This window comes from Meleagris gallopavo, chromosome 1 (genome assembly GCF_905368555.1).
Source record: "Meleagris gallopavo chromosome 1, MGAL_WU_HG_1.1, whole genome shotgun sequence".
In the NCBI taxonomy this organism is placed as follows: domain Eukaryota; kingdom Metazoa; phylum Chordata; class Aves; order Galliformes; family Phasianidae; genus Meleagris; species Meleagris gallopavo.
Window position 1 is genome coordinate 108,284,398 of NC_139404.1, and position 14,183 is coordinate 108,298,580.

General features: G+C 42.4%; 1 protein-coding gene across 1 annotated transcript in view; it reads left to right on the forward strand.

Annotated features, from left to right (window-relative positions):
• Nucleotides 1-322: 322 nt before the first annotated feature.
• PDXK (pyridoxal kinase) overlaps nt 323-14,183 on the forward strand; it is a 47,587-nt gene continuing 33,726 nt past the window's right edge. The window contains exon 1 of the mRNA XM_085209287.1: nt 323-653. Coding sequence (XP_085065413.1) covers nt 561-653 — 93 coding nt within the window. The 5' untranslated portion in view covers nt 323-560. The remainder of the gene's footprint in view (nt 654-14,183) is intronic.

A 14,183-nucleotide genomic window follows, 5' to 3' on the forward strand; every position in this document is an offset into this window, starting at 1 on the left:
GCTGGCAGGTGGAAATATGGTGTGAAGGGCAGAGTGGCTGACACCAGCGTGCTGGCCAGTGTTTGGCACAGCTATGGGCGCTGGAAACGTTCATGAGGCACCAAGTGCCTTGTGCTACCCAGTGAAGCAATGAAGGTGGCTAGAATGAGGGGTACAGAGCCATGGGCAGCTTGCACTGCTCGAGAAAGGGCTGTGGGCTCAGCGTGCCCCGGAGTCGTGTGACAACACTGCAGGAGGAGTGGGCGACCGGGTGACACTGGGCTGGCGAGAACCTGCGGGCGTCATCCGGCGCTGACAGCCGCGCACAGCAGACCACCGCCGGCGCCGCCATTTCGGCGGCGCCGCGAGAGGCGGCCCTTAGGCGTCCGCACCGATCGCCTGACAGCCGCGGCTCAGCGCGGCCACAGACCCCCGCGCTCCTCGCCTCCCTCCCCCGAGTAGGGTGACAGGAGGAGCGGGCGAGCGCGTGACGCCCGCGCCCCGCCTCCCGCTGCCGCTTCTGCTGCTCCCGGCGCCGTCGCCGCGTCGGCCCAGCGTGGGCTGGCGGCGGAGCTGCAGTCATGGAGCCGGAGCGCGAGTGCCGGGTGCTGTCCATCCAGAGCCACGTCGTGCGCGGCTACGTGGGCAACAAGGCGGCCACCTTTCCCCTGCAGGTGGGTGAGCGCTGCTCGGTGCGGGAGGCTGCGGGTCGGCCTCGTCCTGCCGAGGGCGGTGGGTAAGGTCGGGGGACGGTCGATCTCCTCACAGCGGGGCGAGGGAGAGGGGCCGGCGGGTGCCGCTGGCGGGCGGCTGCGGGAGCACCGGCGCGGCGTGCAGGGCGCCCGTGTGGGGTCCCGCGCTGAGACCTCTGCTGGCCGGGGGGTGAGCCCCGCACTGGTGGAGTTTGGCAAAGCTTCGCCCCTCCATGGAGTAGAAGACCCCCTGGGGGAGTGTGTGAGGTTCGTGTGGGTGTAAGTGAATCTTGTCCTTTTATGACCGTCAGGTGCCGACTTCCTGCTAAGGTCTGGTGGCTGTTGGTGTGCTCTGGGGTGAGCTTTGGTACGTGGCTTGTGAAATGCCTTCGTGATATAATCTGGCTGCTTACCATAAAGAGATTCTTGCACTGATGGGGTTGCACGAAACTTCCTGTTTAAGAATCTCATTACCATAACACAGTGTTGTGACATGGGATATCTGTGTTTAATAAACGCACTTGATTATGCACCAGAGCTGATAAATGGTGTGCTTGAGACCAGGCCTGCAACAAGCCACACATCATGGAATCACAGAATGGTTTGGGTAGGAAGGGAGCTCAAAGCCTTCAACCCTGTTATGGGCAGGGCTGCCCCCCACCCCCCCAGCTCAGGCTGCCCAGGGCCCCATCCAACCTGGCCTTGAGCACCTCCAAGGATGGGGCACCACAGCTTCTCTGGGCAGCTCTGCCAGCACCTCACCGCCCTCCGGGAAAGAATGTCCCTCTGACATCTAACACTTTTAGTTTAAAGTAATTCCCCCAATCTTATTACAGTCTACCCATGTAAAAAGTTGATTTCTCTCAGGTTTGTAATCTCTCTTCAAGTACTGGAAGGCCCAGTGAGGTCTCCAGTGAGCCCTTTCTTCTCCAGGGCTGAACAAGCCCAGATCCCTCAGCCTGTCTTTGTAGAAGAGGTGCTCCAGCCCTCTGATTATCTTCATGGCCTCCTCTGAACCTGTTCCAGCAGCTCCACTCCTTCTTGTGCTGGGGGCCCCAGGCCTGGATGCAGTACTCCAGGTGGGGCCTCACAAGAGCAGAGAGAGGGGGACAATAGCTCCCCTTGTCTGCTGGCCACCCCTCTACAGCCCCTTAGCAGCAGCAGCCAGCTAAGATGTAAACATGTCTTCTGAAAATTAATACATGGTTGGGGTGATGTACACAGGAAATCAACATATAGTAGAAAAATCTGTGTATGTGGAGACACGTCTGAAAGGCTGTCGTGATCTGCAGACCAGCTGTCTGTCCATCCTTTCCCAATGAATAATCTCTAAATTGTGCTCCCACTCCCGAGGCTTTTTCTGTGATAGCAAAAAGCTTTGCAATAATCTTCGTTCCAGAAATTATGAGGCTTTTCAATTGTTGTCTTCAATTTTGGTTTAGAGGATCTCTGTACTGCCCTGTTACTCAGACTTCCTCTGGCATATGAGCCTCTGTATGACTTGACAAGTTGGTCCTTGAAAGTGTCTTTAGCTCCTGGACTACGACACAATTAAATACTGTGGTAGTTAAAAAGTGACTTAGAGCTGGTTCTGCATGGGAGATTGTCAGAATTACGCGGTGGTGTTCCTCAGTGTGTAGCACAGATAGAATTTTCTAAGGTGGAGGAAAAAACAACTCTCCTATCTCTATAGGCTGTACTTGAAAATTTGTATGTTGGCAGCTTCTAATTAAGTTCTGCTTGCTAGGAAGTTATTTTCACCTTGGTATTGGTGGAAGAGCAGAAGTGGCTAGTTTCCAACAAGCGGAACTTCATTTTCCTTACATTTCTTTTTGTGTGGGATTTTTTTTTTTTTTAACCAGTGATAAGAATTATAAACCTAAGTCTATTAATTTATTATATGTTATACATGTATTATAATTATAAACCTAAGTCCAGTAATAAGGAGACCTGATGACAGTCTTGAGGATGAGTGCAAATCATCTGGCATAGTCACGTTATTTCCTCTTTTCCTTTGGCCTTCTGAACAAAATGAGGCTTCCTTCTGAGCTTATCAGGAAGCTGTCAGCTTGCCAGGAAAGCGTTTATGTAGATATATACGTGTGCATGCGTGCGGGCATGTGCTGCCTGATCGGCTGAAATCATGACAAGAACAATTCAGGAATTTGAGTTTGGACAGCAGCACTTAAAAAGAAACCCAGCCTTGGATTCATCTGCTGTTTGCAGAGTGCTGCAGCAGAAACTATCTGCTCGAAGGAGAGCTGCAAAGATGGGGAAGGCTCTGAGGGCAAGGTGTGTGAGGAGCTGCTGAGGCCCCTCGCTGTGCTCAGAGCAGAGCTGAGGGGAGGCCTCATGGCGGCTGCAACTCCTCACAGGGAGCGGAGGGGCAGCGCTGAGCTCTGCTCTGTGTGACAGCGACAGGGCCCGAGGGAACGGCATGGAGCTGTGTCAGGGGAGGGGCAGCTGGGGGTCAGGGAAAGGGGCTGCACCACAGGGCGGTGGGCATGGAACGGGCTGCACAGGGCTGTGGGCACTGCCACCAGTGCCGGAGTTCAAGGAGCATCTGGACAGTGCTCTCAATTATAGGGTTTGGATTTTGGGTGGTCCTGTGTGGTGTCTGGAGTTGGACTCTGTGATCCTTGTAGTTCTCTTTCAACTCGGAGTATTCTACAGCTCTGTAACTTTCCAGAGAAGTGAAGTGTACACAGCTATGTTTTGAATTATTGTATCAAAAAATTCAATAGCTTTTGCTTGCATGATTTTATTTATCTTTAAAATTTCTGAAGGTGATTCTGAGTTACTCTTAAAATAGTCCTAAGTTACTTCCCAGTTGTGTAACCTGAGTTGCTTTGGTATGAGGAAAAGCTTTAGGTTTGTCCAGTATTTATGAGATGAATAGTGGTAAAATGAATGTTAGGGAGTTGCTATTGTTAGTTAGGTAACTTGTTTTAAATCAAGAATGTGTCTCATACTTGACTTGTCATAGTTTTTCACAATATGAAATAAAAATACACGTGTTCATTACAACACGCATTAATCATTACTGTAGGTGTTTTCTTCCCCAGAGGGATCTCTTGTTTGTTAATTTTAAATATCATTTTGATTCCCCTTTCCTACTTGACCTTCCAGGTAGGAAGGAATGTGGGTATATGGCAATAAGCAGAGGCTGCGATGCTGGCAAGCAGAGTGAGAGGCCTCCACAAACCACAGAGTGAATACACAAGGATGAACACGTTTCTGTTTTGCAGAGGTACCTTATCCTGGTCACCAGGAACATCTCTGTCAGTAGGTGGATTTGAGATTTATATAGGGCACTTATCAGAAAATCAGCTCTTGTGAGTATTTTAGGCTGTATGTTCAGTCCTTGTGCTGCTGTGAGTTTCCAAATAAGTTTGAAAGGGCAAGGAAAAGACAAGGGAAGATCTCAGCTGATTTGATGTCGGCAGTGGACATTCACATTTGGTCCACTGGGCTAAGTAATACTGTCTGCAAGCCAGAGGCTGTAGATTTTTGTTTATGTGTAGGTAACTATCATAGCCAAATCTTGTACTTTGTTTTCTTATTCTGTGTTTGATAATGGCTAATGGAACATAATGGTGGTTTTGTTTGTTTGTTTGCTTTTGATCTGCCCTAATGCTCACAGAATTTGAGATAATGTTGTCTCTGTTATGATTTAGTTCTTGACTTCCTTTTCCATATCTGTTTACCTTGGAGATGGAACTAAAAGCATGGAGAAATACCATGTGTTGTTTGGCTCTGGCATCTGAAATTGTTTTCCCTGCATTGTATGAAACCACCAAAACAGCTTCTCTAGTACAGAATAAAAAAGCCTTTGGCTTGGTTCAGTGATTTCTGTTTTTCTTTTTAAAATTTATTTATGAAGAATGGAAATAGCTGTCTGTTTGGGTGTAATAAAGACAGGTGATTCTCATGCTTCTTAGACTGGTCCTCAGTGATTCTCCTCCACAGATAGTAGGCCTGTGGTTTTTGTTCCTTCCTTATTGTAAGAAGAAATGGTAAAACAACTTTGGCCAGCATAGCTGGTGATTTCTGTAGTATTTAAGGATAGTCTCCATCTGCATTGTTCAGACATTGATAGAATTTGCTTGCATGTGATGAGATCAAAATCACTGTAAACCCATTTCTAATGATTATCTGGTGCCACAGCAAAGAAAAGTTTCAGGCTTTTTAAATTTTTTTTAATTTTTTTTTTTTTTTGGAACAATGTAGTCAAATGTGCCAAGTATTGTACAGGGAAAGAGTAGGAATAAGAGTATCTCTGATTTAAGATGACTGCTTGTTCTGCTTTTCAAAAACTACTTCAATAGCATCAATTATATGAGTCAGAAGAAGGATGAATCAATCAAAGGCCTTTACAGAATAATAATAGGAAATGTATTTACTGTCCAACCCCTGTTTTTTGTTATAGATCAAAGGTTGAAAAAAACAAACTCTTCAAAAATAAGTGCAAAGAGAAAAGAATACATTTTCTGTTTGTAGTGTCCAAAGATTGTCCTAAATAGAGCATCTGAAGCAAGAATTGGGGCTTTACGTTCATATTATGGCCTTTCACTACAAGAAAGACATTGAGGCCCTAAAGTGTGCTCAGAGAAGGGCAGTGAAGCTGTGAAGGATCTGGAGCACAAGTCTGATGGGGTGCAGCTGAGGAAACTGAGATTGTTCAGTCTAGAGAAGTGGGACTGCTCTCTACAATCACCCAGAAAGAGCTGGGCGTGGTGTGATGGGCTGATGGTTAAACTAGGTGATCTTAGAGGTCTTTTTCAATCTTAGTGATTCTGTGATACTAATACAATAGAATGATACGCACTAGAAAAACAAATGACATACAAAGTTACTTCTCTAAAATCTCCCTTTTAGTGAATTGTCTCTTTTTATGTTTTATATTTACATCCCAAAATACTGATGATCTTTTCTTGAGGGGCTTCCAACTATATAAGGTTATTGATGTATGTAACACTCGAAGTGCACCAGGAGGATTCACTTGACGCATGATGCGTGCCTCTGCAGAAGCCAGACTAGCACATCATCTTGTAGCTTGGCAGCAGTGGCATAGCTTGTCATAGCAGGAGGGTATCCCTGAGCTGAAATTTGGCTATGCTGAACTACCTGATATTTTTCAGGTGTCTGTTCAGGACTTTGTATTTGTTGGTGCTAATTAACCCATGACTCTGAGCTCCAGTTCTTTAACATCTGTAACAATTAAAAATAGAGCAGGAGAAACAGTTACAACCTCTAACATGATTCATTTGAAAAACAACTTTCCTCTGGCACTTCTTGCCAGCGGAATGTGTTGGCTTCAGTTAGTGATTGAGGACTTGCTGAAAAATGGTAGAGCCTGCCCTGTGGCACAGTGAAAGCTGGAGGTGGAGTTTCTTAGCTGTGGATACAATGATTTCTGAAAGCATAAGTAAATGATTTTTCTGGTTGGTGGACCCTTCCAGTCTGATTGCAATTGTTCCCCTTTTCTCTTGTGGGACCAGTAGTACTTCTCAGAAGGGGATATGGGATGGAAATCTCAACCAAGAGTGACATAGCCATTATCTTTGCTTTGATGCTTCCCTTAAATGTTCTATTGTTTGTTAACTTATTTGTTTGTAATTAACACTGAATCACTGGTTTTCTTCCTGAATCTTACAGTGCTTTTTTGTAGCTCTTCTATGATTCTGTTTCTCAACTTCTGGAAAGTGGAAAGAGAATGAAAACAAGCTATAATAGAAACAAATGTTGGATAAATTCTCAAAATTTGATACTATTTTTGCAGAATGGTATGTCTGAGTTTACAGTGGTGCATTTAGCCAAGTTTGGCCTAAACCTAGTGAAATATATATATATATTTCTAAAATGGTGTCTCCATGTATCTTACAACAATCTTCCTTCCCAGCACCAGCTGGTTCTTCCACCTGTGCTATTTCTCTGCCCATGTCAATTCTTCAAGGAAAGCTGTTTTGTGAGACCGTGTGGTTAACTGCTCTGAAAAGTCATCCAGGTTATAAATAACCTTTTTTTTTTTTTTTTTTTTTTTTCCCTTCTTCATCAAGTTATTTATCTCATGAGTCAGTTTTCTGACCCAGTTCACTGCACAGCCCCACAGACGGTTCTTTTTGACGTAACTGTGGCTCAGGGAGAGAACAAGCCCCAGGCTCCTGCACCTGGTATTGACTCCAAAGGAAACATTCCTCAAAGCACACTCTGAAATAAGACATCTGCTTGTTCTGGAGGAATTGGTGAGGATGTTTAACTGTTCTTACGGAAACTTCATACTTTCCCCGTAGTGGCCTGGCTGTGATCTTTACAAATGTGACGCATTTCAGGAAATTGTCCTGTTCTGTTCTTACAGATATTTGTTATCTTGCAGATTAACATCTAAAGTGGTGGTAGGAGAAGGGGAGATCCATTCAGAGTCCACCTAAGAAGGCCAAATGTAGCGTATGTGCTGGATAAAACAAATCTCTTCTTTGCAGAATAGCTCCACTTTGAAAGCACATAATGTGCTTGCCAGGCATTGTTAATGGAGTGTTAGTGGAGTGGAGAACTAGCTATCCAAAATATGTAAGCAGTAGGATTAAAAATGAAATAAAAATCAGGAGGAAATAATATGTTGTTGGTTTTTTCTTCTGTGAATCTGATCCACTAAAAGAAAAGATGAGATTAAGTGCGTGCCTCAGCACTATTGCTGTCCGGTGGTCTGCCTCTCCTAATTAGTTTTTGTAAACTTATTTGTGTAGCACGCTGTGCATGATTCCAGTTGGCAAGAATTTGCAGTAACTAGCATGATGCTTTAGTCAAATTGCATCCAAGTGTAGAAGGAAATAGTGTGAAAAGGATGAATCTGAAATGTGCAGTGAACCTGCAGGTTCTATTCTTCAAAAGCATGGATCCGTAGAATCACAAAATGATTTGGTTTGGAAAAGATCTTGAAGATTACCTTCTGATAAACCAGGTCTCCCAGATCCCCATCCATCCTTGAAGACCTCCAGGTGTGGGGCATCCACAGCTTCTCTGGGCAACCTCATCACTGTTATTGTGAAGAATTTCTTCCTAATACCTGATCTAAATCTACTCTATTTAAGTTTAAAACTGTTTCCTCCTGTGTTCTGACTTACAGATGAACAGCAACTTCTGCATCTGAAGTTAGTATCAAAATTTACTGTTACCTAGTAAGTAAATCAGTATGTGGGAGAGAAAACATCTTTCCTGGGGGGAAGGCAGTCAGGTTTTCAAAATACCACCTCATTCTTCTTTCATATGTTTGTTCTCGACTGGAAAGAATAAAGGGAGGAGACAAATATTTCATTGTCTTCCATTACGTTAGCCCTTATAAATCACTGTCTTGCTCATCCGTCACTTGATCCCATCAGATGGATAGTGTGACCTTCTGCACATAGGAAGTTAATTGAGCATCTGTGCTACGAATCCTTTGACTCTGAGTTGGGTTGATCCCAGAGTGAACTGGTGTAATGCATAGAGTAATATTGATGGGCTTATACATCTTGAAGGCATAGGAGGTTATTTGTTTGAGTAAGCTTGAATGAAATTTTTTGGAATATGTGAAAAGGCAGCTGGCAGTGTTTTTTGCCAAGGATATGACCCTTGTTGCTCCTGAAGAGCCTTCAGAACTAATTTGTGACCTCAAGGATAATGGCTCTATACCTGGCACTCTCCTGGAAGTTGTAATGAAGTCTCTGGGCAGTGTTTCAGATTCTGAATTTGTAAAACTCGTTAAGACCAAATTAGACCCAGAAGGACTGGACATCATATTTTTAGGCATCTTTATAACAGCATTTTGCCCTGAACCAGACTCTGGAGTTTCAGTCATTCACTGTTTACCCCTATAATAGACTGAAGCAATCCAACTATAGCAAGAAAGGTCACGGGCATAGAAGGTGCAGCAGTTGTTACAGGTTATGAAGAACCAATGCTGCAGACAGATGATACTCCTGTAAAATGCTGCTTGCAAACCAAACGGCCATATTTAGAATTGCTGTGGACTCCAGATGAATCTCCTTTTTTAAACTTACATGTTTCATATGAACCCATGAAAAAAATGCCAAAATAATATCCTTCTCTTGCTGTGAGGGTGAGCAGTTCTAACTGGGTAGCTTATTTTTATGTTTGTGATTTTTGTAGTGGTAGGCTTTGTGTATTGTATTGTCTTTTGTATGTTTTTTTTTAAGTTGTCTCTTTTTTTATTAAGTATCAGGAACTATCCAAACACTATTTATTGTATCTGTTGTGTTTCCTGTGTTTCTTTCCTGTGTTTCTGATGCCTGCTTTCATGAAATAACTTTTTCTCAAGGTCATATGCTGTACATTTTTTTAAATTGGCTGTTATTTAATGATCTGTTTTTTGCTCTAGAATTTGAAGTGGCCTGTTTGGTACCTGGCTCTACATTAATGAATCATCAGCAATTACCTCCAGCACCTCTGTTTCTAAGCCAGCTTATGTGCTTTTGTATTTTTCTCTTGGCAAAATATCTCTAGTGCCTTCATGATTTGTCTTTGCAGCACTTTGTCAAATGCTGTACTAAAATACAGCTCTGTTATACCTACAGAGTTCTTGTTATTTACTTGGTAAGCTCAGAGAGAAAAGAAGGTTGGGTTAGTCAATAGTAATTTTAGTTCAGTTTATCAGCCCACGCCAGCCATTGTACCTGCTTCACTAATTGCCTTTTCCCTAGGTTTCTTTTCCCAAACTGAACTTGTTTTCTAATTTTCTCTATCCAGTACAATGTATGTTTCGTGATTCTGTAGCAAATGTAAGGAGAGCAATTAAGTGAAAGAGCTGGCACACAGCCAATGAGAGATGCAAGCCACAACTGGAAAAAACTTTCTCTTTCTCCTGCTTTGAATTAATTTGATTACAGAAATTCAGCCTTTTAAGCTATATTTATGTTCCAAGTAGTGACGTTCACTGGAATGACAGTGATGGTCACAGAAGACAAATTTCCAGAAGCTTGTACATGAGTGTCCAACGTTTTGACTTCCCTGGGCTGCATTGAGTGAAGAGAGATTGTCTTGGGCTGCATATCTGTAGGTTGCCCCAAAAGTAATGCCTCCTATTTATCTTCATGGAAAATACGACTGATACAAAGAGCATGATCCCCCTGATAGAGCAAATTCTCAGCTACAAAACATATCATATTTTATCATAGTCACCACACTGGATGTGTTTAAAACCCATTTGGATGTGGTGCTCAGGGATATGATTTAGTGGAGGGTTGTTAGAGTTAGGGTAGTATGGTTAGGTTGTGGTTGGATTCAATGATCTTCAAGGTATTTTCCAACCTGAGTGATTCTGTGATTAGCCCTATGCCTTTTTTGCCAGCAATGAACAAGAGCCTGCATGCCATGCTCATGAAAATCTGCCCCAGCCATAGTGGCCCACTGTCACTGTTGCAAAGCTGCCTTGATGGCGTGGGGCGGTGGGTAACCGCAGTGCAGGCTGGGCTGGGCTGGGCTGCATGCAGCCTGCGGGCAGTGCATTGGGCAAGCCTCATCTAGTGCCTAAGCTTCTGCCAGTGTATGAGAACCCTTGTGAGACAGTGGGTACTTCAGAGTGTATCGTGTCCTGAGGCAGAGGCTTTCTTACTGGAAAGTAGTACCCCCCTTGCTTAGCGGAAGGAAAAGGAAGAACAACACAACCAACTCAGTTAGCCTGTTTGACAGGGTAATTTTAACTGTGGCATTAATATTAATGCTGTTAATGACTTCAATTTAAACTCAGTTTTAATGTATCTGAAAAAAAATAATGGGTGGAATGGTTTTGATTTATATGGTATTGGGGTTTTGTAAACAAACACAGTTATTACTGACTAATTCAGTTTGTGATCTGTGCACACACTGTGCTAACTCAGCAGTCTGGGCACCTCCCGCAAGATTTCCTGAAAATTCTTCATTAATTCTGTCTACCTCAGTGTTGGTAACCCAGTTTTTTTTAAACGTGTCTTTACACTATAAAACCTGTACAGAAAAATCCTAACTTTATAAACCCACCATATGTGTATTTTGTTACCAGCACTAAAGCTAAATGTGCTTGAGTGAGAGGTCCTCTGAAGGAAGATGTGACCATATAGAGGGGCTCTTTGAGATTTTGGTTAATTTTCTGGTCTGTCTGCTATAAAGGCCACCTGCAGTTAATCAGATGTGCTTTGTGCAGTCTTGAGCGAGGCAGCTTTTGCATTTAGTACCTACATCTTGGTTCTGATGGACTGGTGGGTCGTGATTTTCAGGTGCTTTCCACTTGCATGGAGCACAGACCATTCTGTTAATGCACCCATCTACTTTTGCTTCTTGTGTGGCCCAAACCGATTTGTTCAAATGCCTTATGCCACTTTTCCTTGCTGTTGAATTTCCTTATGTTAACTGTACTTGTGGAGGCAAAGAAGACTGTAATTAGGCACTTATTAAATATTTGTTAATTAAAATCTGTAGCCGTAGTTAAGATGTTTTTGTTGGCATAAACTCCATATTCTTATGCTTAATAAAAATGTGTGTATATGTTTGCATTCGTATATATACATTTGATATGTAGGATTCCCTCTTAAATATTCATGTCTGTTTTTTAAAATGACACTCTGCACATAAAATAATACAAAGCAAGTATTACCCCATTACTTTGAAGGCTTAACTGGCTCTTGAATTTGAGGACCTTTTTTTCCCCTTCCTGTAGAGCCCATGGGCTTGTCATGTACTTCCAGTAACTACTGAAAATTAGGCACTATGTTTTGTTCTGAATATAGTGGAAGGATTTCATTAAAAGCCAATGTTTTCTGTGGAAAAATAGAAGGTTGATGAGTTTGATGTAGTTGCTGCAGCGGCAGGTGGCTGCAGGTGGCGAATAATGAAGTACAGTACCGTAGGTGTGATACGGCCCTGTACAGACATTGCAGCACACAGATGGAGGATGTATAGTGCAGTGTGGTTGAGTCTGAACATCATAACTTTTGCAGGCACAGAAGGGACCAGGATCTTGTTCCAAGCTGTATTCTTGGTGTGGGAGGAACAGAGTGTTGGCTTATCACATCTGAGGTCAAGTGATGCTGACTTAAGCACACAGGTTTGTAAAGTGATGGTGCCTTTTCTTATTCACTGTTGGCAGATAATATTGTTTCAGATGAATGGGATGAATGTTATGCTTTAAGGAGGGAAATGTTCAGTGTTTGGAACAGCATTTATTTTTCACAACTTCTGTCACTGAAATCTGTAGTAGTGCTGTGTTTAAGATAGCACGATTTTAGATCGAGTCCTCCATATGTCTTCCACATCCCTAGAAGGCAGCACAGTGGTTAGGAAGGGTTTGGAAATATAAATTATTTAGAGGTTAGATTGTGATGATCTTGTTTTGCTTTACAACTTGCCGTCTGGATGAGGGGCCCAGCAACTGAGAAACCCTCCAATAATGCAAACAGTTTATTTGGACCAGGAAGAGGAGTGCATACACACAAATGTCTGAACATGCCTTGCTTTTCAGCCTCTCCACAAGAATGTTTTATCTGCAGAGCCAGTCACTTAAGTTGAGGCAATGGATTTTTGTAAAGTATGGTGGGTCAGACTGCTTGCTAATGTCAATAAAGTTGCCTCCCCATCACTTCTAAGTGAAAGCAGTGTGATCTAACTGGGTTTCGTGATTTGGTAAGTCATTCCTAGGCATCCCAAACTTTTAGTTGTCAGGTTGGAAAGCAGCTGAAATTAATGACTGTTTCTGATAATGGACCTGATTGTAGAACTAGATGGACTTAAATGTCCCTTCCAACCCAAAGCATTCTATGATTCTGTGATCTTGCCAAGTACAGGAAGATAAATTAGTAGTATGATCCATTAATGGGAATTCTGCATGTAATTCACCAAGTACCTTTTTAGGCCCTGTCTGGATAGATTTGATTCAATTATCTAGTCTGTGTTAACCTTCTCACTGTTTTCAATTCTTCTACTTGGGTCTAACTCTTCAGTCTGTTACCATCCATTGGCACAAATGATAGGGTATTTGCTTTGGTGGTTCGTCATTTGAATGTTCACTGAAACAGTCACCCTTTCTATTTTCCATAAGGTTCACTTATAAACTGACTGTCTTGGTAAGCAGAAGTGCTGAAGTACAAGGGAATTAAGTATTATATAATAATGCTGCGTTTAATATGAGGAGAACTGGATGCATTCAAGTTGAATCCTCCTTTCAAAAATGGAGTCCGAAAGGTTTGCTTTAAGAATCTGGTTAACATAATCTAGTTAGCAGAATTCATAATCACAGAACCATAGAATTCTCCTAGTTAGCACAATCTTCTTTCTTCTTCTTAGCCAGTGCCATTTTCTTGTTAAATTGCATTCCCCTGGGAAATAAACTCATCTTTTAGAGATGTGAGCAAACAGTTTGCATAGTGAGATTTTCACCTGTGGTGCATTTCAAGCTCTGATCTGAATGTGAAACTCTTAATTGTGCGTAAAAGAAATGAGATACTTTACGTTCCCATTTGTGTGAATGTGAGCTTCATTTACAGCCCCGATTTAAATATTTTTCCATGGATTTGTGGTTTATGGGGTCATGTGGATTAATTGATTTTGCTGTGTTCTGGTATGATAAAACTTAAATATTCCAAAGTCAAGAGCTTTGAGGCAACTGGAGACAGTGGATGGAGGTTTCTGTTTTGCTTCATGAAATACAGGCGACAACCTGTGAAGATTTGTCAAGAAGAATCATGTTTACATAAGATTATATAATCTTTTTTTTTTTTTTCTTTACACTGCTTTTCCTTCTTATTATGCCTTTTGCATATTCTGGATTTTTCCTTTCACACGAGCTGCAGCACTGCTTTGTTTAGTTTCAAACCTTAGAATGAGATGCCACTGGAGGCATAAACCCATTGGCCAAGGAGGGTAATATGTACAGATGATATTGCAGAGTAGAGAGATACTTTTAATTGAATCTCAACCTAGCAGAACTAGGTCATTATTCTCTACAATTGCTGAAATTAAGTACTAATTAAAGTATTCAAGTTTAATTGGTCAGTTGCTCATTTAACAACAAAGGACACTGCGTCTTTAGTGACAAAGCCAGCATGGTTAATAGTATAAACACTATGTGCCACTGGTTTTTATCCTTATAGCCAAAGCTGTACAACAGGTAAAGCTTTTTGTGTGCAGACCATGTTGGTCAGAGCTTGTCCTCTTGGGTCTTGTAGGTCTCCAAGGAGAGTGGTTCCACAGCCTCTCTCTCACCTGTGTGAGAGAGCTCACGTTCTCTCAGTATGTGTATGCAATACATTGGGAATAGTTTGTTTTGCTATTTTCCAGTGTTTAGTTTGCAGGGAAGCAATCAAACCTAGTACAGTGTAGAAGTAAATCATGTGACAGGTTTCCTTTTGCGTGCTTCAGAGATTGAACAGGTTTCTCTTTTTTTTTTTTTTTCTTTTTCTTTAAACTGGATGCAAAAAAAAAAAAAAAAAAAGGAAAAAGAGGACTTTAAAATGTGATGCTTTTAAGTACACTTTTTTTTCTCTA